We start from the raw sequence: 25,579 nt of genomic DNA on the forward strand, positions 1-25,579 counted from the left end.
TGGAGTTGGGGGGACTCCGGCTCTGGCGCTCCCCAGGTGAGCTCTCAGACGTCTCAGTTTTGGCAACGAATCCGGAGGGAGGCATAACATCCAGTAATGGATATGCCCTCGGAAAGGCCTGGCATCCTCCCAGGGGATGCACGCCCGCGTCACAGCCACCCACACAGTGCGCGGCAGGCGATTTCAGAGTGGGGTGGGCAGCACATGGACGATGCCTCCAGGAGGGGCAGTGACCGCTGAACGGGGCCTGGAAACAAGCGTGGTGTGGCAGGCGGGTCCAAGAGTGAGCAGCAGCACAGAAGCACAGGGCCGACCGGGGAGCGCCAGGCACTAGGGTTCTCGTGTGGTGTGCGTGACTGTGTCTGTGTGCACACACACGTGCAAATCCTCAGGAGCAGGCGGGCAGGGGGATTGGGGACCCTCTTTTACCAGTGTCACCTAGACTCTGCCCTGACTGGTGGCCCCCGTGTGGCTCCCTTCTCTCCCTTTAATTGATCCCTTAGGTAGTTTCTTCAGAGTGAAGTTTATGTATTTATTCCATTCAAAACGACAGCCTCTTTAGCTGCGGCCTATTTAACATCTTAGTGTTCTTGTCCAAAAGCCTGCAGACCTGGGCCCTCAGACATGACAGCGGCAATGGCTAGCCAGCTCGCTGTACAGCATCACAACACAGATATACATGTATGTGTACCTATCATTTTCTTCATGAAGGCAGGACGATGAAGACTTTGAAGGAGCCAATGGATCCAAAATTGACCTAGACTCATAGGAGCCTAGTATTGCATTCTTGGTGTTAATCAGCCGGAATTTCTCAAAAGCCTGACCCATAACTGGAATCCTACATGCCTTGTGGGCCGATGAGAGACCTGGGTGGAGAAAATTCTCCAGGCAGGACCCCGCCTCTGTGCTGAGGTCACGGCTTTAGGGGGAGCCTAAAATATGAGACTGTTGGCTGATTACTATCAGGCAGTACAGCACAAGACTGATATGTGAAAACCACACACTGGCAGTTAGGTTCTGACCTTCTGCAGTGTTGCAATGGATAATATTTACCTGCCTCCTTATTTAATCCAATGCCCCCTGCAGCGTGGGTATCATTATTCCTATTTTGCAATTTATAAACAAAGCTCCAGCCAACAAATTATTTAATCCGTCCCTGAGGGTACGTGTTGCAGAAACATACTCAGCCAGGTCCACATATGGGGCAAGTCCATTCAAAGTCACACAGAATCGCATGTCAGGCAAGAGTCACACTGCTTTTTTCTTTCCATAATCTGTTGAACGATAAAGTTCTTTCACTTCCTCATCAACGGTTTATAAACTTTTACCATCTATAAAATCTATTAAATCTATTAACAAATCCAGTCCTTTCCGACCTATGTATTTGTGGGCCTCCCCTCGGAAGGGTGGGGGATCGGGTGACAGCTGATGGTGCTCATCATCGAAATGGAAGTGCCGCCTCCAGGGTGTCCAGTAGTAAAAGAACGTAAACTGGGTTTAATCAACACCTCAGAAAACCTGACGCTCGGGGACATGCCGAGTTGTCAAGGGACTCAAACCTGAATTGACTAGGATTCAGCTCTGGCACGAAGCAAAGCTAAGTCATCGCTGTTGGAGACACGCAATCTGAGAAAAACGTTCCCTGTTGATTTTTGTACAAGTATCTGTCTGCCTTTCTTTCTCGCCTTGGCATCCGGGCCACTGCACCGTGCCTTTATGCATGGCTGACTGTGTTCATCCAAAAACTAAAATTTTCAGTGGAATTAATGCTATGACAGCATTTCCCTGCATGCTCCTGACAGACTGGTCTATGGAGAGCGCCCTCCTGAATTTCCTCCTTGGCATCTCTCTGTGCCCCCTTCTGTCCATGGAGGGCAGCCCCAGGGGGTCCTGCTCACCTCGGACCTTGGGGGCGGCCCTGGGTAACAGAGCAGCTGCTCTCCCGACAAGCCACGGCCTCTCAGCTTCTCTGCCCTTCTAGCCTGTGACCCCTCTTCATTTTCAGGCCAACGCAATCGGATCTGCTCTCTTGCAAGCTCAGTTATGCATTAAGAAGGATGCTCATTATATAAAATTCAGCATTTCAAGAAGCTTTGTAACAGAGGTTTTCAGGGCCCTTAACCCAGTGTTGCCGGGAAAGTAAGGAGCCGTCACTGAGAATACGCTTCCCTCCCACGGCCTTTCTGGCTTCAGCTGTGGGAGATGGTGGCTGAGTCACCCTCCTCGATGGGCTGACAGTTCAGAGGGGCAGGTGGCAGGTGGTCGCGGGCAGGAGAAGAGGGGAGAGAATGCCCGTGGAGGCCTGGGGAGGTTTCACAGAGCAAAGTGACCCTGCCTCGGACCTCAGGGGCGGCTGTGATGTCCGCTTCTAACTGGAGGCACCTGCTCCCCCCAGTTCTCAGACGGTGGCCTCTTCTCTTCTCTTCCTTCCAGCGCATCTCGAGCCCTCCTCCTCCAGGAAGCCTGCCTACCCAGCGGCCCCGGCTCCATGCCTTCCCCGGCCTGGCAGTGCCCACACCACTGTTATGCGGGGCTGGCATCCTGTCTCCCTGCTCAGAGGTTAGCCCAGGGGACCAGAGAGACTGTGCTCTCCAGGGGGCCGTGCAGATTCGATGGGACGACAGGTGTGGAGGGGCGAGCCGGGCACAGGGCCCACGCTCAGTGAGAGCCGCTGGGGTCATTCTCAACAGGCGCTGCGCCTCGCGGACGCTGGGCTACAAGCTCTTAAGCTCTCGGGGGACGACGGCGCTCGCATTTGGCCTGTGCCAGAATCGCCTGGAGGGCTTGCCATACAGGTTGCTCAGCGACCCCTCCCCCATCCGGTTTCTGACCCAGTGGGTCTCGGGTGCAGGACCTGTTCCCAGGTGATGCTGAGCTGCCTGTACAGGGCCATCCTGGGGAAGCACTTCCTCAAGCACCACCCGGCCTCTGGCCAGCTCGCTCGGCTCTGGCTCAGTCACCACTGAGACCGGCCATTTAAGCCTGTGCATGGCGTGTGGTTTTCACCCACCTCCTCCTCAGACCTTTGCTGCTAGATTCGAAGAACAGCATCTTCTCCAACAAAAAGCACTGGCGTAAACAGGCTCGTTTTAAAACTGACATCCGCCCCTGCTCTCAAAGGGACTTCACGTGTCTCCCAGGTCATGGGGAAGTCACCAAAGGCAGCCCGCCACAAAGTTCTCGGGACGGTACAGTGGAAATGATTACTTGCGGAAATAACGTAGGAAACTATGTTAGAATAGTTTCAGAAAGACAGAATGGGGGAGTGACTTACAAACACAAAACACATCCTGAATGGCTCTAAAAAAATGTCCCAAACAAGAAGAAAAGAAATGATGTTAAAGGTGGCTAATTCAAACTATTACCTGGGTCTGGACTAACGTATAAAACATATTTTTAACATTTTTAAAAGACACTCTAATAGATCTTTGTTCCAAAAAAATTTAGTAGTCACAAAATGCTAACATGTCATCAAAAGTGAGTAAAGCTAAGTGACTTATACCTATGCTTGTATATCGTGCTCTTCTCTGTCTCTCTCTCTTTCTCACACACACACACACACACACACACACACACACACACACAGCCACTACCTAAAAGCCACTCAGATGCAGTATAGAGTTGTGAGCATAAAAATAATGACAAGTACCATGCTGATCTTTTGCTCAGAGTCCAGCCTGCTTGGAAACATGCATTTGCTGGGAACAGTGGTTGGACAGATCAACGTCAGAGCCCATCATTCTAGGAAACTTGGACAGAATTGTTCCCAGCCTTGTCCAAAGCCAACAGACTACACAGCCAGCAAATTCACCCTTTCACTTGCAAACCACCTGTCTACCTCACAATTATGCTGGCCCAAAATAACTTGGTTCCTTGGCCAGAAAACGCTCACCTCAGCAAAACCCGCCAGTACCCAAAATGACCTCACAGGCGAAGCGGGCTCCAGCCTCTGTTCCCAGAATCTGAGTGGCGTGTCGTCCCCTTGAGGGTCAACACCCACCTTATCCTGCATCCCAGAAAGGATGGCTGGCTCACCCCCTCCCACCCACTTAGGATCAGAGACGCCCCCACTACAACTGCACTTTCCCAGAGTCTTTCTGTGAGGGTTCCCTTGAGGTTTTTTTGTTTGTTTGTTTGTTTGTTTTAGCTGAGCCATCCTGCTACCTGTTGGCAGCTCAGCGGCTGCCGCTGTTGCTCAGAGCTCACACTCTTGAGCGAGCTCTTAACCAACTGAGCCACTCGGCCGGCCCTCCCTTGAGTTTTAAAATGAAGTGTTTTTTTTGTTTTGTTTTGTTTTGTTTTGTTTTGTTTTGTCTTTTCCCCCCTCTAGTACAGAAAGTCAGGAAAACACAAACAGCTGGAAAGGAAACACTCCCTCATCCCCAAGATGAGTTTACATTGGGCTGCTTTTCCTTCTAGCCTCTATTTCTTTAGAAGCTTTTAGGCCCCCCGCCTTTGGCAGTCTCATCTGTAGACCAGGAAAGGTGAGTGAGGGGCCAGTGGAGGCTGCAGGCCACCCCTGGGCGTCGGAGCACAGGCCTGGGACACGCTGGGGCACTGCCACTGTGCCGCCACTGTGATGAGCCTGTTGTTATCCTGACCCATGATCCGTCTATAGGCCGATGTCATCATTACCGGGCAAAGTCTCCCCCAAACTGTGTCCCTAAATATACGATCAGGTCAAATTCTAAGAACACGCCTGATGACATGGGGTTTTAGGATGTGCAGTCTGAAGGCTGTGAAGCAGTGATTTTTGTATTTTGTTTTCCTGCTCTCTCTCTCGTGCAGGAGGTGCTGGGCGTAGTCCCAAGTGCAGGTCAAACACCGCAGATTTGCACTACGGAGTAGCCACACGGAGGTGTTTCCTGGGGAGGCCAAGCGAGCCTGGACCTTCTCTCGGCCCTGATGTCACAGACTGAAGCACTGGCATTGAGAGGCATGAGGGAGATTGCGGTCATCTTATCCTGACCCTTATCTGAATCCGAGGCCAAGGAGCTGCAGCGGCTGGAGAAAGGTTATCTGCTTGTGGGTCATGTTGGGGGAAGTGTCTGAACAGCCCCTGCTGTCTCCTCCCACATTTGACCTTCTTGTGACCACGCAGCCTTAGAAATGGCCAGTCCTGAAGATAAGAGCGTTTTTCACAAGTATCTCCAGTCGTTTAGTTCTGGTGAGTCCGGAGTGTGCTCGAGCTGTGGATTATTTTAGTCAGAGTGAGCAGTGACTGTAAAAAATGAGATTAATTTTCTCCTAAAGCTTATTTGAGCATAACCCTCAAAAAGGAGAGAGACGCTTCAGAAGTGTTTCATCCATTCTGTGGAAAGCCTCGTTTTCTGTAAGGCCCTTGAGCAGAACAGCTGCATGTGTGAGTCCGGCCATCCTGTTCTGCCAGGTGCACGGAGTCAGGCGCACGGAGCCGGGAGCACCACCTGGGACCCGGGGTGGGCCGGTGCTCCAGGGCCTCTGCTCTGCTCTCTGCTGTGGCCTGGGTCCCTTGAATTTGACCTGATCATATATTTAGGTACAAAGATGCCCTCCTCCGGTAGGTAAAACCCTGCACACTTTTCCTAGTCATCCGCCTGATTAAGCAGGGATGTTGACTCGGTCACGCCCTGAGTGAGAATGTCTGGTGGGGAAAACATGCGCCTTCCCTTCTCCAAATACCCTGGATGGGGTGAGGCTCAAGGGAAACACGTGTGCATCCAGGTGGGACATGCCTTCACACACCTGGAACGTCTGTCTCCAAAAATGCCTCCTCTTCAGATGCAAAACACTGGTCAGGGAGGGCTTCCCGGACGTGAGCTCTCACAGGCAGGGGAGGTGGCACGGGTGCTCCTGGGCTGCTCCGGTTTCTCGGGTCCCCAAGTATCCCCTGGGCTGGCATTCTAGCAGGGTCTGCACTCACGGCCTCATGATGTGACTTACCCCAGGCCTATTTCCTTCCTCATGTGTTTGCTGGTTTTCTGGGGACAGAATGACCCAAGGGGCCAAGCAGAGCACCTCAGGGCAGGCTCTGGGCCGACCCTCTCCAGAGGCTGGTAAAGGGTGGCGAGCGACCTTCCTCTCCTGTAACAGGCTCTCCTGGCAGCTTCTCCTAGCTGTTGTATCCCTCCATGGCTGGTGGCTCTGCCGTGCCGGCGCCTGGCTCATAGTAGGTGATCCACGCAGGTGTGTTTCATCCTGAACTATGCTAAGACAGACACATTTGAACGGCTCTCTACTCCATCAGGGCTGAACAGCAAAGAGGATTAAAATAGTCCTCTTTTTTTTGTTTACAGCCTCATTACCTTTCTCTTGCTTTGAAACTGTTCTGATAGGTGAAGCATCCATGTGGCAGTGGTGTAGCTGGTGACTGTGAGCCTGTAACACCAGCTCTCCCAGGGTGCACCTGATGGAGTGATGACTGGAACAGCAGACACGGCCGGGGTGTGGGGGCAACACGACCCGCCCCGTCCTGCCTGTCTGCGCGGCTGTGAGAGGTGGCAGCCAGAAAATGACAAGCTTGACGGTCAGCTACCTGTCCGATGCCTCCATCCATAATCCCCAGCTCTGGGCCGGAGTCCTGAGTTGCAGTGTCACCACAGGGCCTTGGTGGCCTGGCACTCGGGCTGTCTGCTGAGACCTGGACAGAGGCTGCCACTTAGTACCAGCGGACGCAGACGCAGCTCATGAGCCATCGGTCCAAGGGTCCCAACGAAACTCGGCCAGTTGAAGCAAGGCGACGCCAGCGCCTGCAGTCCCAGGCGACACCAGGGCCTATTTCTTCTGTATTTCATCATCACACGGACACACGGGCACCTGCTGAGGCACAAGTTTTTGGAGGGCAACGTGATCTTTTACTTCTCAGCCATGGGCACAGCTCAACATGTCCTCTGAGGCAGCTTTGGGCCTGGCTGCCACCAGGGACTCTGTCTTGGGGCGGTGGTGGCATGTGCAGGCCTTCAGAGCTCCGGCTCAGCTGTCTGGCGGTGGCCCTGGGCCCAGGCTCCCCTCCTGGGCAGCCCGGCACTGGTGCAGAGCTGGGGCACACAGAAGCAAGCCCGGTGGTGTCCTCACCGGCCCCGCGTGTGCCAGGCTGCAGGTGACCGAGCGGTGAGAGCTACGGGGTCAAGTCCACAGTCCCTGCAGACATGGCTGGTGAGCCAGGCACTGGGCTCAGGAATATATTGTGTGTGGGTGAGTGTGGGTGTGGGTGAGTGGGGGTGTGGGTGTGGGTGAGTGGGGGTGTGGGTGTGGGTGAGTGGGGGTGTGGGTGAGTGTGGGTGTAGGTGAGCGGGGCTGTGGGTGAGTGGGGGTGTGGGTGGGTGTGGGTGTGGAGCTGAGCCTGCAGCTTGGCTACCATCACTGCACACTGTTCTCTATTCATACTGCATGTTTGTATATAGAGAGATAGAGATAGAGACAGGGATAGGTTGATAGAGAGAGAGATGTAATCACACACACACCAATCTTGTTCCTTTTTAGGTCCCATCATCACACCAGCAATCGCGCTCGGAGACTTTCCTCTGAGCACAGGCCTCCCCAGTTGTGAGATCTCAGGGGAGTCACACTTTTCTGGCCTCACCTCCCCTTCCTTGGAAAGAGGGGCTCACGCTCTGAATGCAGTCACTGAGCCTGCTGGGTGGGGTGTGACTGTCACAACAAAACCCTGGCAGAATCTCAAAGCCCTTCGCTTCTTTAGGGACTTTTGTTTCTTTCTCAAGTCTGACCATCAGTGGGGGAGTCAGGGTTCCCCCTGGTGGGTGAAAGGAGCCCAGGGGGGCGGGAGCCACCAGTTACCCAGGAAGCTCCACTCCTCTAGGAGGGGGGCCTGCAGTGGAGCCTGGCCAGGGGCGTTGACTGGAGTCAGGCCAGGTCAGTACTCCCGGAGCCGGGACAGAGCCACAGAGGACGTGGCTTAGCTCGCACACTCGTGCCTCCTTCGCAGGGGAAAATGACGCAGCTGGGGGCAATCTTTTGTTTCCTCTTGAAACTGTGGATATAGGAGAACTAGCTCAGTGGCTCGTGTGTGCACATGCATGTGTGTATTTACACTCCACAAACGAGGTGTTCAAACGACTGCTCTGGCTGAAAATGGGACTGGATTCCCCTGCGGTCAGATCAATCGCAAGTTTATCACCGCATCCAGCTTCCATGCGACTGGCTGCATTTTAACACTTCACTAATTAGCTATAGCAGAGTTCCACTTCTCAATTAATTTGGAATTTGCATTGTTAAAAATTACATTTTGCTAGCTTTCCCCATTAGGCTTAACAGTACTGTCACAACTAATGTGTCCGATGTTTAATTTGCACACACACAGACAGACAGACAGACAGACACACACACACACACACACACAGACTCAAAACAAGCACAAAAGGACACGAGGAGATGTACGGCTGCTGGATGTGTTCACTGTCTTGTTTATGCTGATGGTTTCAAGTGTCAAAACTTATCAAATGGTATATCTTCTTTACACATATGCAGGTTTTTGTGTGCCAAATATACGCCAGTAAAGCTGTTAGAAGGTTACAAAATAAAACATAAACTGCTAAGTCCCATCCGTTTTCTTCCTATACTTCGACTTGCAATATTAAGTGGAGACTTAGAATTCCACGACTACAGACTGAAAATCTCAGTTTCAAACCATGTACTGCTCTTTCATAGTCACTGAACTCAGAGAACTGTGTCTTCGGGTGTAACGGTCACGGAGCTCGAAGGCCCCGAGTCCAGGCCAGCTGTCCAGGGAGTGACCTTCACACTGAGCACGCCCCCGCCCTCAGCAGGGCATCACTCTGTTCTTACGCCTGTGACAACTGGGAGGTGAAACGGACAGGAAAAGGGGCCGCTGGCACACATGCCAGGCCACCCTGCCGTCAGGGCACTCCCTCCCAGCTCTGTCAGCGCCACAGGGTGGGTGCAGATTTGGGGTTTGCCTGCAGGGGAGAAGACGGGGTGGGGAGAGAGAGGATGGCGAGAGAGGCCGCCAGGCGAGCTGCAGGAGTTGGGCAGGAGACGTCAATGAGAGACACAGGCCAGGGTGCCCACTGCCCTTACTTCTGCCAAGAACCCCGCTGCCCCTTGTTTTCCTGGAACCTGCATTTCTGTCGGTTTTCTTATTTCCATTTCTGCCCACGGCGGCCAGGAGCCTGCCTGTGAAACACCATCACGTGTCCCTCATTCTCCTACTGTGAAAACAACAGACGGAGAGTAGTGAGAACTCACAGGGAGCCCCATGGTAGGGGAATTGGGGGGCACGGTACATGGTGAGCCCCCAGCCCTGGAGGAAGCAGAGCCAACAGGGAGGCGCTTCACAGTCCAGAGGACACAGGGCTTTAAGGCAAACCCCACCTAACACAGGAACCTTCATCCACCCAAGGGGACACATGTGTGGGCCAGATATGGCATCTATACCCCATTTTCCCCTTTGGGTTTAGAACTTGTGCTATTTAGGAAGCCTGTATATTCCTCACGGCCACGTCTTATCCATATGAAACACACCCAGATGTTTCCTCTATATCCCGAGTTCTTTACAGGCCAAAGATCGTGTGGTCTACACTGGCGACTGCATTCGGATTTAGATCGCGGTTTGGTCTTACCCCACCCCACACTTTCCTCCCTAAAACCAGAGAGCAGATTTGTCACCCTGGAAACAACACAGCCAGTCTGAATGACCTCAAAAGCTCTCATTTCGTTTGGGGTTTTTCTTTTTCCTTACTGAAGGATATGGGCAGACACCACCTTCTGACTTTTACACAGTTTCATCCATAGTCGTAAAAGTTTATTAGTGTCTTAAGAAGGAGGAAAAAGAAGAGTTACATAAAGCATTTAAGAGCACAGTAAACACAGAAAGTGATGATAAGTTTAATCCCGTAGTTTCCAGGGAAGAGAATGTTTGGTAGAAGGGCTACCGTTTCTGTGTTGCTACTGGTGTCAAATCAAGCTTGGGATCTAAGACCACAGATAACGCTGAGTCTCAGTCTTTTAAGACTTGGACCTTCGTCCTCACGGAGGCCTTTGAAGTTTGCTTGTTGTCATTTCACCATGGCGACTAAGAGGGAGCAAACTATTCTGGGTTGTTTCTCCTCTGCATTTATTGGGCATGAATGAAGAAACAGTTCACACACACACACACACACGACTCAGGCAAGAGATGGACGGGTGCTGTGGGAATGGGCTAATTCCTGGACGATTTATAATCGGTTGAGCTGCCTCAGTTGAGCTGCCCCAAGACACCTCCACTATTGCGTGAAGGGCCCTCACCTCCCCTCGTTACATTCAGAAGATGTAATCCTACCCCTAAGGTAGTAGGAAGGCTTGTTTTGCCATGGAACACGTTAGTCTGCACACGGACATGTTGTAATCAGATTACCTGAGTTATGAAAGTTGGGAACAAACAGTATCATGTCAGGGACCCAAATTAGCATGAAAACTGTGAGGATTAGCAGTTGATAAGCATCACAAACACAGATGTGGCCTGTGACTGCTTACAATGGATGCTAAAACAACGCCAGTGAGTAAACTGTACTCAGACTTGTCTAAACCGTTGCATCTGCAGAACTAGGACCTTTTGTTTACAATTAAATAATTTCAGAATTGTAACATACAAAGGTCAAAAGCACCTGTGAAGTGAGAAGGTATATCTTATCACACAAACTGGACTACAGATTACAAACTACAGCACGTCCCATTGTCACTGCTGACAGTGACTCTCTGGGGAGACCTGAAGAACTTCTGCCAGTGGTAGATGACTGATAATACAGTCAACGTGTGCTTTATGTTCACATTCGCTGCACACCTGGTCTTCCTGAGGGACCCCTGTGAACTTCATGGGTACAGGCCAGTCATCGGGTCGCCCAATTTGTGTCTTCTTGGCCAGAAAATGGGAACTACCTCAAATGTGTGTGCTTTTAGTGTAACTCTTGATTGTATGGGTCACATTATGGAGAAAAGAAACAGCTAGTTCTCGTGTTGGCTTACAAGGAGCATGAATGACCCCCATGGAGGGACGGTCCTGAAGTGAACCAGAAATGGAGACATCTCTGAAATGCGAGGGCTTTGCAGGAAAAAAAAAAAATCTGTCTGATTGCTAGAAGATTCTAACGCTGGTTAGCGGTGTCATGACCTATGGAGATTGCTAAAACTTGTTCATCGAATTGCCCTGAGGCTGAGTATCAGGCCATCTTGGTGACAGGGACCCCTGAGGTGCTGTCTAGAGTTCACGTCTCCAGCTGACTTCATGGTCCAGCAAATCAGAGGCGCCGTGGTACAGTCCTTCCTCACTCATGTCAGTCTGTCCAGCTTCACTGGGTTGCTTACCCATCCCCCACGTCTACATCCTCTGTTTTTCAACAGGGTTGAATGTATCCTTCTCATTGTATTTTCTGTCTCCCTAACCAATAATTCTAAGAGCAGTATCACTTTACCCTGTTCTTCTCCTTTCTGCCTTTAGACTTCCTACTGCCATCTTTCTTCAGCCTAATAGTTACTTCTTGCACAAATGCTAATTGCTGTAATTATATACAATCTTCTACAATCTTTAAAGTCTGGGTCATAAATCCTGGTGCTTTCCCCAACATTTAGGTAAACATTACCTTTTCTTGTTTACACTTTCCCCACTTAATGATTTGAGGTCAAATGACGGCTACTTATCAGACAAAAGTTCTTTATTTCAATGCAAAAAAAAAAAGAGAGGCACTTTCTAACTTGTTCTGTTTCCTTGTAATTTCTGTATCTTGCTGTGTTTTTTTTCCCACCAATACATGGCACTAGATTGGTTATATATAGCTCTAGTTATCTAGTTCTGTAAGCTCTAGCTTATATTTCTTTATTATTAATACCAGTATCAGCGGTGATGATTTCTACATTAGTCATCGCTAATACTTTCAATGTGATCAACCAGACAACAGTCAGACAAGTAAAAAACACTCATTGATTCTTTTTTCTTACTTTGAGCAATATCATTAAAAAAAATCTTTTGGAGAGAAACATGACAAGACCCTTCAGTTCAACTGTCTCTGCACAATAATAAGTCAAAGCAAGCACGTTTTTTCCCCCCTAAATCCTGAATCTTAACATGGTTATTTTCACCTGCTCTGTCTGTCTCAGGACAGCTCAGGTAATGACTGGGTCTCAGTATCTTGGTGGGTTTTCTCACAATGGGGAAGAATCCTACACTCTAGGCAAAGCAGGCCCTGCCCCCACGGGACAAGGATGTCATGCCCGAGGGCATCTTTACCACTTGTACAGACCTCCAGACTAGCATTTGTCAAATGGAGCTACCTCACTTTCTTTCACCTGGAAGCCACAGGTAAGTAAAATCCAAGGAAAGAGCCATGTGCCACTTACTCTAACAGCCCCAAAGTTGTCATAAGGGCTGGCATCGAGCAAGTTCAATGTTTGGTGAACCAGTGGGTGAAGGGCCGAATGCATAATGAGTAGGTGACATGAGGTACATCCTTCTTCCTTGGTTTTCTTTTTGTAAACTATTTAAACCGCGGGGACACAGTAACAGGAAAACCTGAAAGATACATACAAAGAAGTTGGGTCCTACGAGCCCCTGTGCTGTCTCTATGAACCGTGAGTTCGAGGTCCTGCAGGTTATATGCACAGGTCATGTGTTCAGGCTCTGGGTTTTACCAGGCAGACAGAATATTCCAGTCCTGCCCAAACTGACTACGCTGGTCAATTTATGGACACAATCGCGTTTAAAGGAAAACTGGGAAGACATTCTTCAACCGAATATCGAATAAGAGAAATATGCATGAATAATGAATTAAAATAAAACAAGGTTCTTAATAAAAACATATCCATGTATCCTAATGAAAGGAGGATTTCAGACAGGTCAGTATGATCAACCTAGAGTTTACATATAAAATACTTTGCCTCCTACAAGGAAATAGGAACCTTGGTCAAACAAGTCTCTGCTGTTGACGCACTCGTCTGTAAATTCTAAAGAGAGTAAACTGCGGTGTACACGAGACCCTGTCACACGGAGAACGACAGAGTCAGGACAGGAGGACCAGAAGTCGGAGGGTGGAGCTCCTGCAAGGGCCGTCGTCAGTAGCGCTTGGCGTGACTAGGGAATGACGCACAGCAATAAACTGCAGGGGAAATAAACAGCAAAGTATGAACGCACCGTCACAACAAATGCGACCCTCACCGTTCCCCTTCCAGGCCCTGGGGATTTATCAGTGCACAGAGCGTGAGGTGTCGGCCGAGTCACACTGCTCCTGCCCCTTGCATGGCCTTTGAGTCTTTGTTTGTGGCAGCTGTCACAAGGGTCCAGCGGCTCAACCTATGCAGCTCTGTCCCCGGGAAGAGCTACATCCCTGCCCTCACTGTTGTCCCCTAGGCTGTCCAGAGACATGGTTTGGATTTGGCCCGAAACCCTAAGGTCCTTCTGGGCAGAGATGCTGACCAGCTGGGAGGCAAAGGCCTCGTCTTCCCTCTTGGAAAAGCCTGAGCTCTTGCAGAGCTCCAGGAGGACACGGCTTTGGGGCGCCCTCCATGGCCGATCAGCCTCACCTTGACAGTGCCCATACTGCACGGGGCTCACGCTCTGTCCGGAAACGCTGGCTGACTGGCCGGGCTGGAGAAAGACGTCAGCTGCAAAGGCGTGTGCAGACCCACCGATTTTAAGGAGCCAACTCCTCTTTTTCCTCCAGCGAGAGACTGACCATCTGACAAAGGGTCATCATTACGTGGGAGGAGCTTAAGGCCCCGAAGTCCTCCAGGGTTAGGAATTAAAATACAGAAGGGCGGAGCCTGAATTCCTCTCATCTCCTAATAATCCTGAAGACCACCGTTGAGAAGACGCTTGTCAGTAAGGGAAGACGCTTGTCAGTAAGGGAAAGCTTGGCTCGCAAGCCCTATGCACTTTTTAACTAAGAAAACAATGGAATGATAATTAATGAACATCTTGAACCATTCTTGAAAAATCAAGCAGTCCATTCCTTACTTCTGGGAAGAACTTAAATTTACATGAACCCAGAAGTTCTCAGAACTCTTAATGTAAAAAAAAAAAAATCTGTTTTTATGCCTAACTTGATTTTTTGCTGCAAATTAAAGTTTCAAGAGACACACTCATGATTATTTGTGTTAGCCAAAGATGTGAGCAGTGACTTATGAATATCAAAAATAAATTTGCTGTTAGCTTTTTTATCTAAATAATTTTACTTCCTTTCAGCATTCTTATTTATATTTGTTATTTCTTTGCAGTGGTAGGCTGGTTAATCGTTAGTAACCAGCTCTCTGGAAAAAATAAAAGGGATGGATGGATAGGTAGGTAGATAGGTAAAGTTTCACTGATATAAAGTATGCATAGCATAAAATTTACAAGTACAAATAAAATATACAGTACTCTGTTGTAAATTCTCTATAACCCACTGATTCTCACAGAATGCTTTCATTAATTTTTGCCCATTTTTAAAATCTGTAGCCAACCTATTATTAATATTGACAAATATGCATAGTTTCAACTTGAATATAGACTAGTAATTTTATGTTAGGGAATAAGATGATCATGAAACTCGAACACATATGTTGGGATTTGGCTTGTTTGTCAATCACTTGAATAGCTGCTGAATCAAATAATGGTTTTTGAAAGATGGAAGAATAATTCTTCAACTTTTTCTGTGCTCTGCACAATGCATTGGCTTCTGATAAGACATGCTTTTAAAATTTAATCTGCCTTATTAAAATTTCCCAATCACTCTCTTACATCTAGACAATCAACATGGCAACAAATCAAGCCCTGATTCGCAACCTTTGCCAGTTGCCATGGTGTAAATACTCCCTCCACGGCTGATCACCAGCTGTTGACATCAGCTGCTGAATGTGGTGTTGGGAAGAGATGAACAGTACCGCAGTGCTACATAGGATTTTATATACTATTGAATCATATTGTATCATATATATATTGAATCATATTCAATATATGTAGGTAACCTCAAGACCATAGACATGGTAAAAGGTAGTAAAATAATTAGGAAGTGATGAGTTTTCAGTATTTGTTACCTTTGGTTTTAATATTATGTATTTAATCGTAAGCTTACATAATTTACTTTTAGTAATGGTTCTGTTTAGCCACTGGCTTAAAAATTCTTAACATTTCAGCAAGCTCTTCTCACCTGCTCCACTGAGTTGTCACTAAGCTCTTCAATTCTCTCTCAAGTCAGGGACATAGTAGCTTGTGAATAAAGGGCTAAAAAATAATTAGCAAAAGGAAATAAGTGCATAGTTTTTTTTTAATGTTCTATATAGCTCTATCATGATTTTCTATCATGATTTTCACTGCTTTGCGTCTAAGGAGCATTCACTCTGTTGTTTGTATTGGGTGAATTTAGTGGGTTTTGAGGTACAGTTATGGCAGGCTAAAATATCAGTTCCATTTTCCTGAATGTCCTTCTGAGGAGGGACAGACTCTGCTCCCCCAGTCGCCGATTTGCTTCCACTTTATGAGAAGGGCCACTTGCTCACCAGCCACCTCCTGCTGGCCTGGATGCTGGGCCCTTTCTTTTGGCACCAGGAGCAGCTGTGTGCCTAGTTCTGTTGTCATAGAACAGAAAGCAGCAAATAAATACTGGACAAGGGTGAGAGCCTTCCCCGGGCTTGGGCTGAAGCCCACACACCTGTGGGATTGCAGAGGTGCTTCCAGGACAAACAACAGTCCCAGAACTGTGTTTGTGTCACAGCTTTAGAATGAACTACTTTGTTTCGAAGCAGAAAATGTGTTTAATTTTTGGTTCAACTTTTAGAGTACAATGTTAGGTGACTTTCAGGAGGATTGGTCCCAATTCAAGGGGCATGTCCTGTCATCTAAGCTTTATGCTCTCCGCTCAGGCGAGCTCATGGCTATCCAGTGAGCTGAGTCTTCAGTCAGCATCTGGTCTGGGAGTGAGGGGTTTGACTGCAGCCATATGCCAGCAAACCACAGAGCAGTACCCAAAATATTTCCAGATTCTCGGTTCTGCTGAGTCAGACTGCCTATAATGGGAGTTATTGTTGTGGTTATTGTTAATTTTATATTCGGCAAGCTCAAATTATTATATTCTCATTGAAAATGGTTAGCTTATTTCTCTCATTTTATTTTCCTTACTTTAGAATTTCCTTAAAGTTCCTTAGATTGAGATACTTGTTCACAAACTGAAAACAAATTGGCTAGAAACATCACAGTGGTTGTCAATGGGGGTGCTTTAACTCTACACATTATTTAGAACAGGAGACAATGGCCCATTTTCACTCTACGCCTTTAAAATTCTTTGCCAATTACCCTGGAAACGTATGCCCACGGAAAGATTGATTTGCTCAAGGCTGGTGTAGGAAAATGTATAAAAAAATGAAAGTCACTAGACAGTTTAATTTTAAAAATATAAAGCAAATCGAGGTTCTGTAATTTGAGCTCTGTATGCATTGATTTTTAAATCCCCAGGGTCTTCTCATTGGAATAAGAAATTGATGACTTATTAATAGCCTAATCATAAACAGAACTGCAAATCTTATAAACAAACAATTCAATGCAATTAGTGGGTTAGGCTCCATCACTGTGATTCAACCGAAATCAAATGTCAGCAGACAGCAACCTGGTTAGAAAGTTACGAGCAAAAAAATGCATACGCACAATTACACTGGTTTAGACATGCACACAAAGCAGCCATGGTCGTTATTAACTATCTGAAGGGCAATACGCAATCATATTAAAAAGAAACAAAAAGATAATAGAACACAGAGCAGGGAACCACTATTCCACTGTTACTATGATTACACCAAAAAAGCTCAAACACATTTCCACAGACCCAGTCACGATGACCTCTGTGCCATAGGCTTTGAGAGGTGACACAGCTTAGCCATTCTCCTCCCACACGTGCAGTAAGTATTTACCAACTTGGACTCTACCAGCTGACCTTGACCTAGCCAGGGCTGCCAGACAGGAGCTGACAGCACAGATCAGGCAAAGGGGAGCTGCAACCCTGCACAGGCGACGGCAGAGAGCAAGTCCTTGGCACACACCGCTTCCCACTCGCCCCAGGGTGACTTCAGAAAGGCTGTGTTGTGTCTACTATAAGCTCACTTTGGAAGGGACAAAAGTATGCTTCTTATAGCAGAAAGTGTTTTTAAATGAGATACAGGATTCCAAATATTTATAGGTCAGACATAACTTCACCAACCCGATTCTGTCATCCTCGTAGCTACTAAGATTGTGGAGAAACCAGACTCTGTAGTCCACAGGTACTAAGTGGGCATATCCTAACGTCAGGGGCATTTCCGGCATCTCCTCTGGTCTGCAAAAGCAGGAAATGACAAATGGAGGTGGAGGCCAGGCCTGGCGTGGCCAGTCCTACATTTAAATTGTCCTTTGAGGAGGACGGTTCCTTGGAGACTTCTGACTTTCAGGTGCTTGGCCACACTGCCTTTGCGTCACCCACTTGACTTTACCAGGGGCACACAGTCCCCTTGCTGCACCTACTTATCTATAACAATGCCTCACCACCTCTGTGCAGCAACCAAGCTGGGGGCTGCCACCCGGCTAGGGGACACTGCTGGCTGTTCACGAGGTGTGTGTTCCCCACATTTCCTGTTAACAGGGCTGCAGAGCTGACCTCCATACACCTCAGAGGCAGCTGACCTGATGGCCGGCCGTTGGCACGGGGCTGCCTCTCCTAGAGTGACTGCCTTCACCCCAGGGACTGGGTCTGTGTATTACTCAGCTGCGGTCAGTGAGACACGGCAGAAGCTGCAGGTGGGGGTTTCTGGGGGCAGTTGCCTTTTCCCACAAAACTATTAGAAGAGATAGTGTGTCTTCCTCCTCTGCAGATTCTGGCATCTGGAGGTGACGCCTGGAGCAGCCTCAGCCCCGTCAGTACCAGCCTGAGGAGGGGTCAGCCCCAAAGACGACACAGAGAAGAGACGGAACGAACCTGGAGCCCTGGCAACTTCCGGCTTCAGATTTAACCAACATGAAGTCTGCTCCACGCTGAGATTCCTGGTGCAGGAGATAAGACCGCCCTAACTGTAAGTAGATTTGAGACGGGGTTCTCTTACTTGTAATTTGTATTAGCTATCAATTGCTACAGAGCAAATTACCTCAAACCTTAGAGGGTTATTCAAACATTGAGCACTGATCACCCTCAGCGTCTATGGGTCTGGAATTGGGCACAGCATAGCGGGGTGCCTCCCACTCGTGGTCTCTCAGGCTGTCATCAAGGTGTCAGTTAAAGCTGTGGTCTCAACTGGGGGCCCTGCTGAGACAGGATCCGCTTCCTGGTCACCCCAGTGGCCGTTGGCCGGACGCAGCTCTCACAGTCAGTGGCCTGAGGGCTTTCGCTCCTCCCCGGCCGGTGGCGGGGTGACCCCTCCCAGCCCTTTGCATGGGGATCTCTCCAGACAGCAGCTCCGAACATGGCAGCTGGCTTCTCCCAGAGTGAGTGAGTGAGAGAGGGCGCCCAGGACAGAAGCCACGGTCTCCTGTTACCTAATCTCACAAGTGATAAGAGACATGCCGCTACTTCTGCCATATTCTGTTCATTAGACAGGAGTCACTAAACCCTTTCCATGTTCAAGGGGAGGTTACACAAAGGGGTGACCACAGGGAATGGGGGTCACTGGGAACCACGTTAGAGGTACCCACCACACAGCTGAAGGCACCCTAACAGCCAGACCAGGAAACGACTGAAAAGAAAGCTTGAGGGCCCGAGGTGCCGTACTGAGCGTTCCCGCTGTACCGATTCTGTGGTAAGGCCCTGGGCCCATGACATAATTCTCTGGCTCAGTTTCTCCCAATGGCAGAGCAGTGGTGTGGGCTGAGAGAGAACTCATGTCAGACGCCACGTGGACCACCTGGTCCTCATGGGTACTCGGTAAGTTTCCACCATGAACACACCGTTTCTTTTACAAGGGACACAGGCCTAACATGGAACCCAGGAGGAGATATACACGGGTTTGTGACCAACCTACTGAGCTTCTGCAGCTAGAAAGAACCAGGAGTTTGAGTGGGAGCGTAGTGAGGTGCAGACGCCAGCGAGGGGCAGACAGTCCCATGAAACATTTTATGAGCTAACAATCTACTGCTCCCTTGAGATGGGAAAGTACACCCAGGTTTCAACGTGGGAAAAATAAAACAAATGACAACAAAGGATTCATTTTCCTTAACATCTTTCAAGACCTGAATCAAAGAGGCGAGTTGCCTTCTGCCTGGCCGGGCAGGAGAGCCCGTGTTGAATGCTGTGCCAGCCACTGGTCAGGGGTCAGGCAGCTCTGCTCATTAGGAAAGACAGACGCTCATGTTGGACGCACTGACTTCCAGGGCACCAGCAGCCAGGGGACAGGGGCAGGACAAACACTGGGGGAGCCCGGTCCCGCGGGGACGGGATCCTCATAGGGCCCCTGTCTCCTGCCCACCTGTTCTTCCTTGGAGAACTGGCCTATCTGTGGGCGTGCAGAGGAGGAGAAGGGGGGCCGGGGATGCTCTGGACGACACGGATCTGGGAGAGTACGCTCACGGGAAGGGTTTACATGGGGACGTGAAAGGGGACACAGCGCCATGTGGCGAGAAGAAAGTGAGTGTCGTCTTGGCTGGCCCAAGTCTGTGGCACGGCTCCATCCTCTACTCTCACCTCTTTTTGAAAGTCTGCAAGGCACAGGAGAGGGCAACGCTGTCAGAGCCCCGGAGACCGGGAGGGAGCCTTACTCCTCAAGTCCGACATGGGGCTTTGTGAGCCGCCCTCCCGGCCGCTGCTTGCCCCTCTTCCCAGCGGACGGCACACACGGCCGGTGGCCCCCACACGCAGGGAGGCCCAGGGGCCTGCGGCTTTGCACAAGGTCAGTGTGCAACGGTGTATGAGGCCTGGCCCTTCCATCCTGTAGGCCCCACAGAGCTCCTGGTCTTGTGGCCGTTCCCTAACTGCCAGTGCGCTGTACTCAGCTTGATAGTGTTCGCTCCGCTGTTCCTCCCTCACTGGTTTCCTAGGGAAGCACATCTGTGGGTGAGGGGAGCGGCCCGAGGCGTGGCCACTGACGCTCAGGGCCTTGGTGTGTGGGGCTCAAACCCACTCGATTCAGGGATGCAACGCTTGGCGTTGCCTGAGCCTCAGCTGCCATCTTTGGGACCGATACGTCTAGTCCTGAATTTCTGAACGCCCTATAAAAATTCATCTGCATTCGGGAGCATGGGCAATGTCAAGATGATCAAACGCTTTAAGGATGGAAGAGAGGTATTTGTAAAGAAAGATAAAATGAATCAGGATTATTTTGCCTAGAGAAAGTAATCCAACAGTTATCTTCTCTCCCCAGAAGCTGGCAGTAAGCGAGTCATCATTTCCAGAGAGGATGGAAAAGAACCAAGTGGTCCAACGGTAGGCAGGCAGGAACTTTCTAGCACTCGTGTGGGCACCAGCCGCTCACTGGGCTGAGTGCAGAGTGACATTATGCTGCTAGGAAATGCAGTCCGGGACGTGCCAGCTTTATGAAGAGACATCACTGTACAGGGTGGGGGGGAGTAGGGGGTCCTGATGGAGACGCACATGGGCTTGCGTATGGAGGATGGCCTCTTTATATGTATCTATACCGTTAAACACATCAACTGCTGCACAGCTGGAGGCGGGAATGCTATGTTGTGTTTCTCATCGTCCAAAAGAAATCCCAGGAAACGATGAGGAGAGCCTGATCTCAGACAGGATGTGACAAGACAGACACAGAAGGAGGGTTTCCTTCTGGCTCTTCCCACACTCGAGTCCCGCAGTGTCCCCTCTGGTGCCTTCACAGTGACAGCACTACTGCTTGGCCACTGGCCGCGTGGGCCAAGGGTCTAACGCGTTAGCCCTCCAGGTCTTGACGACGGCCCTCCTGTGTGCTCGCAGCTTGCCCGGTGGGCTGACCTGCACGTCTCATCACTGTGGGGGGCTGTGCTGGCCGCCGCCATCTGCAGACTTGCTGAGCTGAGTTCTGCTCTGAGGATTGTGAGACTCCAGCTGACTGACTGTCTCCACCCAGCTGACTGTCTCCACCCACACGGTATGATCTTGGCCGAAGTCTGACCACAGTCTGAATGATGAATGGGCTAAATCATTTTTTACAGGTTCCTGCATGGCATTCACTGGTAAACAGGACACGCTGCACTGAGCATTTGGAATAAAAAGCTGGAGAGGAAAGGCACAAACATCCCAAGCGAGTATGGAAAGTCTGGAAAGCAGCCCCGACACCGGGGACCAGAGAGATGAGTGGTCAACACACATGGACAAGAAAATGGAGGCACGTACGTGTGGGTCTCGGGTTGGAGGCCTCGGAAGCCGCGCCTTCCCCCGGAAAGCCGAAAGGCTCTGCCGCGTCTGTGTCTGGAGGAGGGTAGGGTGGGGGCGGGGGGAGCACTAGCTGGGGGGGACCCCGAGCAGTGCCTCTGGGAGGCTTTTGTGGCACCTGCCGGCCAATACCTACATGGAATCAATGGAGGTTACTTCAGAGGGGAAGCCAGAGGCTCCCTGCCCTCCAAGAGGCACCTCATCCAGTCCCCTGTACCAGGGACAACCTCACAGCTCCAGAGGCAGACTCGCAGGCACCAACTCCAACCACACAGGGCACCAAATCCCACCTCACTCAGCACCAACTCCAACCACACAGGGCACCAAATCCAACCTCACAGCACCAAATCCAACCTCACTCAGCACCAAATCTAACCTCACAGCACCAACTCCAACCACACAGGGCACCAAATCCAACCTCATGGCACCAAATCCAACCACACAGCACCAAATCCAACCCAACCCAGCACCAAATCCAACTTTCTCGGCACCAAATCCAACTTTCCAAGTACCAAATTCAACAACATGGCACCAAGTTCAACCACACAGCACCAAATCCCAAAATCCAACCTCACCCAGCACCAAATTCAACCACATCTAGCACCGACTTCAGCCACACCAGGTACCAAATCCCTCACTCAGTACTAAATCCAGCCACACTCATACCTGAATATTTTACATACACAGTGCTCTAACCTCAGGCCAATTGGGAAATACCTGCCCAGTGGTAATTTGTTTCTAGTAGGTGCAACTATTTTTAAATGCTGGGCTTAAAACTATTCTTAAATGCCCCCTAAACATCTCTGTCAAGTTAAAAGGAACTCCTTTTATTAATGTGAGTCTATTCCAGGTCACAGGTTTGTTGTTTAGCTTTTCTGTATCTGTTACTTATTCCAGATGAAGTGCCCTAATGTAGCTTACCTCTTTAAGCCCATTTATTCTATCAACCTGTTCCATTGTTTAGGGTGACCGTTTCCAAACTCTGTTTTGAAGAGGGTCCTGAATTGGAGAAAGAGTTGGGAGTGGTGCCCGCTCCCTACCCCCTTTATTCTACCTCCCAGACCATCACAACAGCCCCTCTGATCTATTTACACACTGGGGTCCATTGACAATTTTATAGGAAAATGTCTTTCTTCTGTTAACAAAATTCTTGCAAGTCAATGACTTAATATAATAAATGGTATTAATTACAACTGTCACAAGTTGTGCTTACTATTATTTCATTTAAAAATACTTTCTTCAAGCTTTAAAGTTTAGAATCTCTTAGAAACTAATAGATTCTATGCTTCACGTTCTTTATCAGGGTGTTAATAAAAATATTATGAAGTTTTGTTTCTCCATCAAGAGATATACCCAGTTATTCCTCCAGTTGGTTACAGTTCTTTGGATGTGGAAAAAGTTAACTTCCCCACATCTACACAGCATTTTCTCCCTCAAAAGCAGTGTGGGTAAGTGCTGTTTGGCCCAGGGAGTACCTGGCACGAGATGGCGTCCCCACGAGCAAGGCACAGGCTGTCTATGAGAAGCCGAGTTTTGTTTACCAAGAAATTTGGGTCAAAACCCAAATCTAGCCAGCTAGTATGTCTGAATAAGAAAAGATGGTCAACTTTTTTTTTCTTTTTTTTGGACAAGGGCCACTTTTATGATTTTCATCTTTTACCTTGTAACCCTGAGCCTACGCTTTGGTGAAAAGGTCTTCCTGTGGTGCTATTATTGTACTTTGAATTCATGGGGCTCTCTGATGGGGATGGAGGTCTGCCTTGAAATGGCTACCAAGACCTTCTCTACCATTGTCCTGACCTCAAAAAATACTCGAAGTTATTTTCAGTAAGGAGGGAGCTTCTACAACTCCTTTTCAATCCTCACAAACAAAAGTGTATGGACCAGAGAGGCACTGGTAGGGAGTTATTAAATTTCCTAATGCAACCTACTACTGCCACTCACACCTGCCCTTTGTAACATGTTCCTTAGCGAGGGAATTGCCCCTACAGCTTTTATTTTAAAACACCCACCTGCCTTCATGTGCCACCTGTGGGCTCTGGCAGACTGCCCACAGCCAGGCCTGGCTCTCCAAGCACAACGGGCATGAGGCCTCAGCCCTTCGAGTTTGAATCAGGGGGTTTGTCCTTATGTTGACACAGGCTGTCTGGCCTGGGGATTGGCATGACTCAGCCAGATCTACACTGCCACTTTAAGTGGACATTTGTTAGGATTTCCACAGGAAACTAAATCTGAGGGTTGTCGTCTTTTCGCAAAAAGAGTGGGGAGAAAGCTTGAAAGGAAGAAGGGGGGTTCACCGGGAAGGAGGAGAAAACTAGGTTTATTTGAGTGAGCTACTTCCTGATCATGTTTTCTTTAAACTTGACAGTATTTCTCTTTGGGGCAGGGGACAAACTGACATGAAATATAGGCTATTGCTCCTTAGGGCGGTCGAGTCCCGGGCTGTGAAATGCTCCGATATTAAGAGTGAGGTAGTGACTAGGGGAAAACCACTGACAAACAGCTCAGCAGCTCCTACTGAAGTTTTAGACACTGACAATGACCTCTTATCCTGGGAGCCCTTTCCCTTGAGGCTAAATGTGAGGGTGCCAAGTGGAGGGAATGGCATTGGCGAGGGCATCCGACGGCTTCCATAATGAGCTGCGATGCACCTGCGGTCATGGGGGGTTGTCTCAAGCAACCCCTGCTCTCCAAGACCCACTGTACTCCACACAAATGAAATAACACCGAGTGATTTTAGAATAAAAACAAGGCATCCCCAGCTCATGAATCTAGAGACCTCTGTCATTTCACTTGATGTGTAATGAGGGGGGTGGGATGTAATGATCTCATAGGCCCCTCTCCCCACAGATACTATGATTCCACCCTCCTTCCTTTGGGTTCTCTCTTTTCATAAATATCAGGGCCTTTGGTGCATATGTAAAAGGTTGTAAGTAGAGATCACTGTCAAATAGGGCAGTCACAAATGACTAAACTGTTGTCACCTGACTTATAGATCCCCTGAGGCTTAAATGTGTTTCAAAGCAGCATCCACACACATCACCCCGAGAACCACCAGAGACACACATCACGCATCCAAACTGCCCCAGCTCCTTCGGCCATTCTCCACCGTCCCCACCTTGTAAATGCCCACATCGCGCCCAGCAAGTATGCCCGTAAGGTATTACGGGAACTCGCAATTCCAGACTGTTTATTTCCAGACTTTCTTCCTTGAGCATAAGTATCGTGCATGTTAACGCTGCCGGGAGGAAGCCACCGCAGGGGTTAGAAGCAGTGCTCAACTCCCACACGGGCGCAAGCCCCAGAGGCGTGCACCAGCTCACAGCTCACTCACCGGTGGCGCTCTTCCTGTTCTCTTCCCGGTCCTCCACGCGCGTGGGCCCCAGGGGGCTGGGCGGCGGGGGCTGCGGTGGCGGGGGGGCTGGCGCCCGCCTCTTCTTTTTCTGTAAGTCCATCTGTGACCCCAGAGACACCTGTGAAGCACAAAGAAGGGCAGTCAGTGTCGGGGTGCTTCTGCCATGAGTGGGGTGCCTGTGGGATTCAGCTTGGACAAGCCCTGTGGGATGAGGTGCTCTAAGGGGGCTGCCTGATGGCCAGTCCCCTTTCTGGGGGCCCTGGGTGGACAGTGGGGTGAAGGCTTGCTGTGTCACCCAGGAGTGGCCCTGAGGTGACCCAGGAATGCTCACAGACACCCCTCAAGACCCCTCTGAGCACGGGCTGGGGCTGTGCCCCGTATTTCAGGGGGACTCCAGCAAAGCAGGCAACTTGGTAACTTCTCCTCAGCCTACATATGAGAAAGGGGATCCTTAGTCGTTAATCAAACGCCGAAGAGAACTATTCCTTCTGAAAGCGTCATCAAGAGCTGCCATGACGGTGCCCAGGCAGGGGGAGAACGGAAGGGGCGGCTCCAGCGTCACCCTTGTCCTGCCTTCTGCTCGCTCTCCCGTCCCCGCGCGACCAGGGCAGCCAGGACTCACAGCTGCCCAGGCTGACCGGGACCTGCGATCACAGCGCAGCTTGTCGACATGTGGGTCATTCCCATCCAGGGCAGGCGCCCAGCTGCCGTCAGAGGCAACGACAAACTCACAGCTGCTCAAGGCTGCGGGTCAGCGCTGGACAGAGCTAAACGGCGAGAGACCACATCCACTGTGTCTGGCCCCTTGCTTCTGAAACAGTGCCTCGTTCTCCTGCTCTCCTCCTCACTGTGGACTTTCCACCCAGTCACTCTCACGGATGGACATGTGTTTGAAGAGCCCTGTACCGTGTGTGGAGATGTGCAAATAACAGAACCACGACTGTGCTGGGGT

The 25,579-nt window shown here is 49.8% G+C and overlaps 1 protein-coding gene across 2 annotated transcripts in view; it reads right to left on the reverse strand.

The window, feature by feature from the left end:
* Window positions 1-25,579, reverse strand: part of COBL (cordon-bleu WH2 repeat protein) — a 126,497-nt gene that overhangs the window by 24,806 nt on the left and 76,112 nt on the right. The window contains exons 8-9 of one of the 2 annotated variants that reach the window (XM_019652993.1): window positions 24,607-24,745; window positions 21,234-21,404 (exon numbers count right to left, since the gene is read on the reverse strand). In XM_019652993.1, the coding sequence (XP_019508538.1) occupies window positions 21,234-21,404; window positions 24,607-24,745 (310 nt within the window). The remainder of the gene's footprint in view (window positions 1-21,233; window positions 21,405-24,606; window positions 24,746-25,579) is intronic. The other variant, XM_019652994.1, reaches the window with a different exon arrangement.

This window comes from Hipposideros armiger, unplaced genomic scaffold, assembly GCF_001890085.2.
Source record: "Hipposideros armiger isolate ML-2016 unplaced genomic scaffold, ASM189008v1 scaffold_191, whole genome shotgun sequence".
Classification (NCBI taxonomy): Eukaryota; Metazoa; Chordata; class Mammalia; order Chiroptera; family Hipposideridae; genus Hipposideros; species Hipposideros armiger.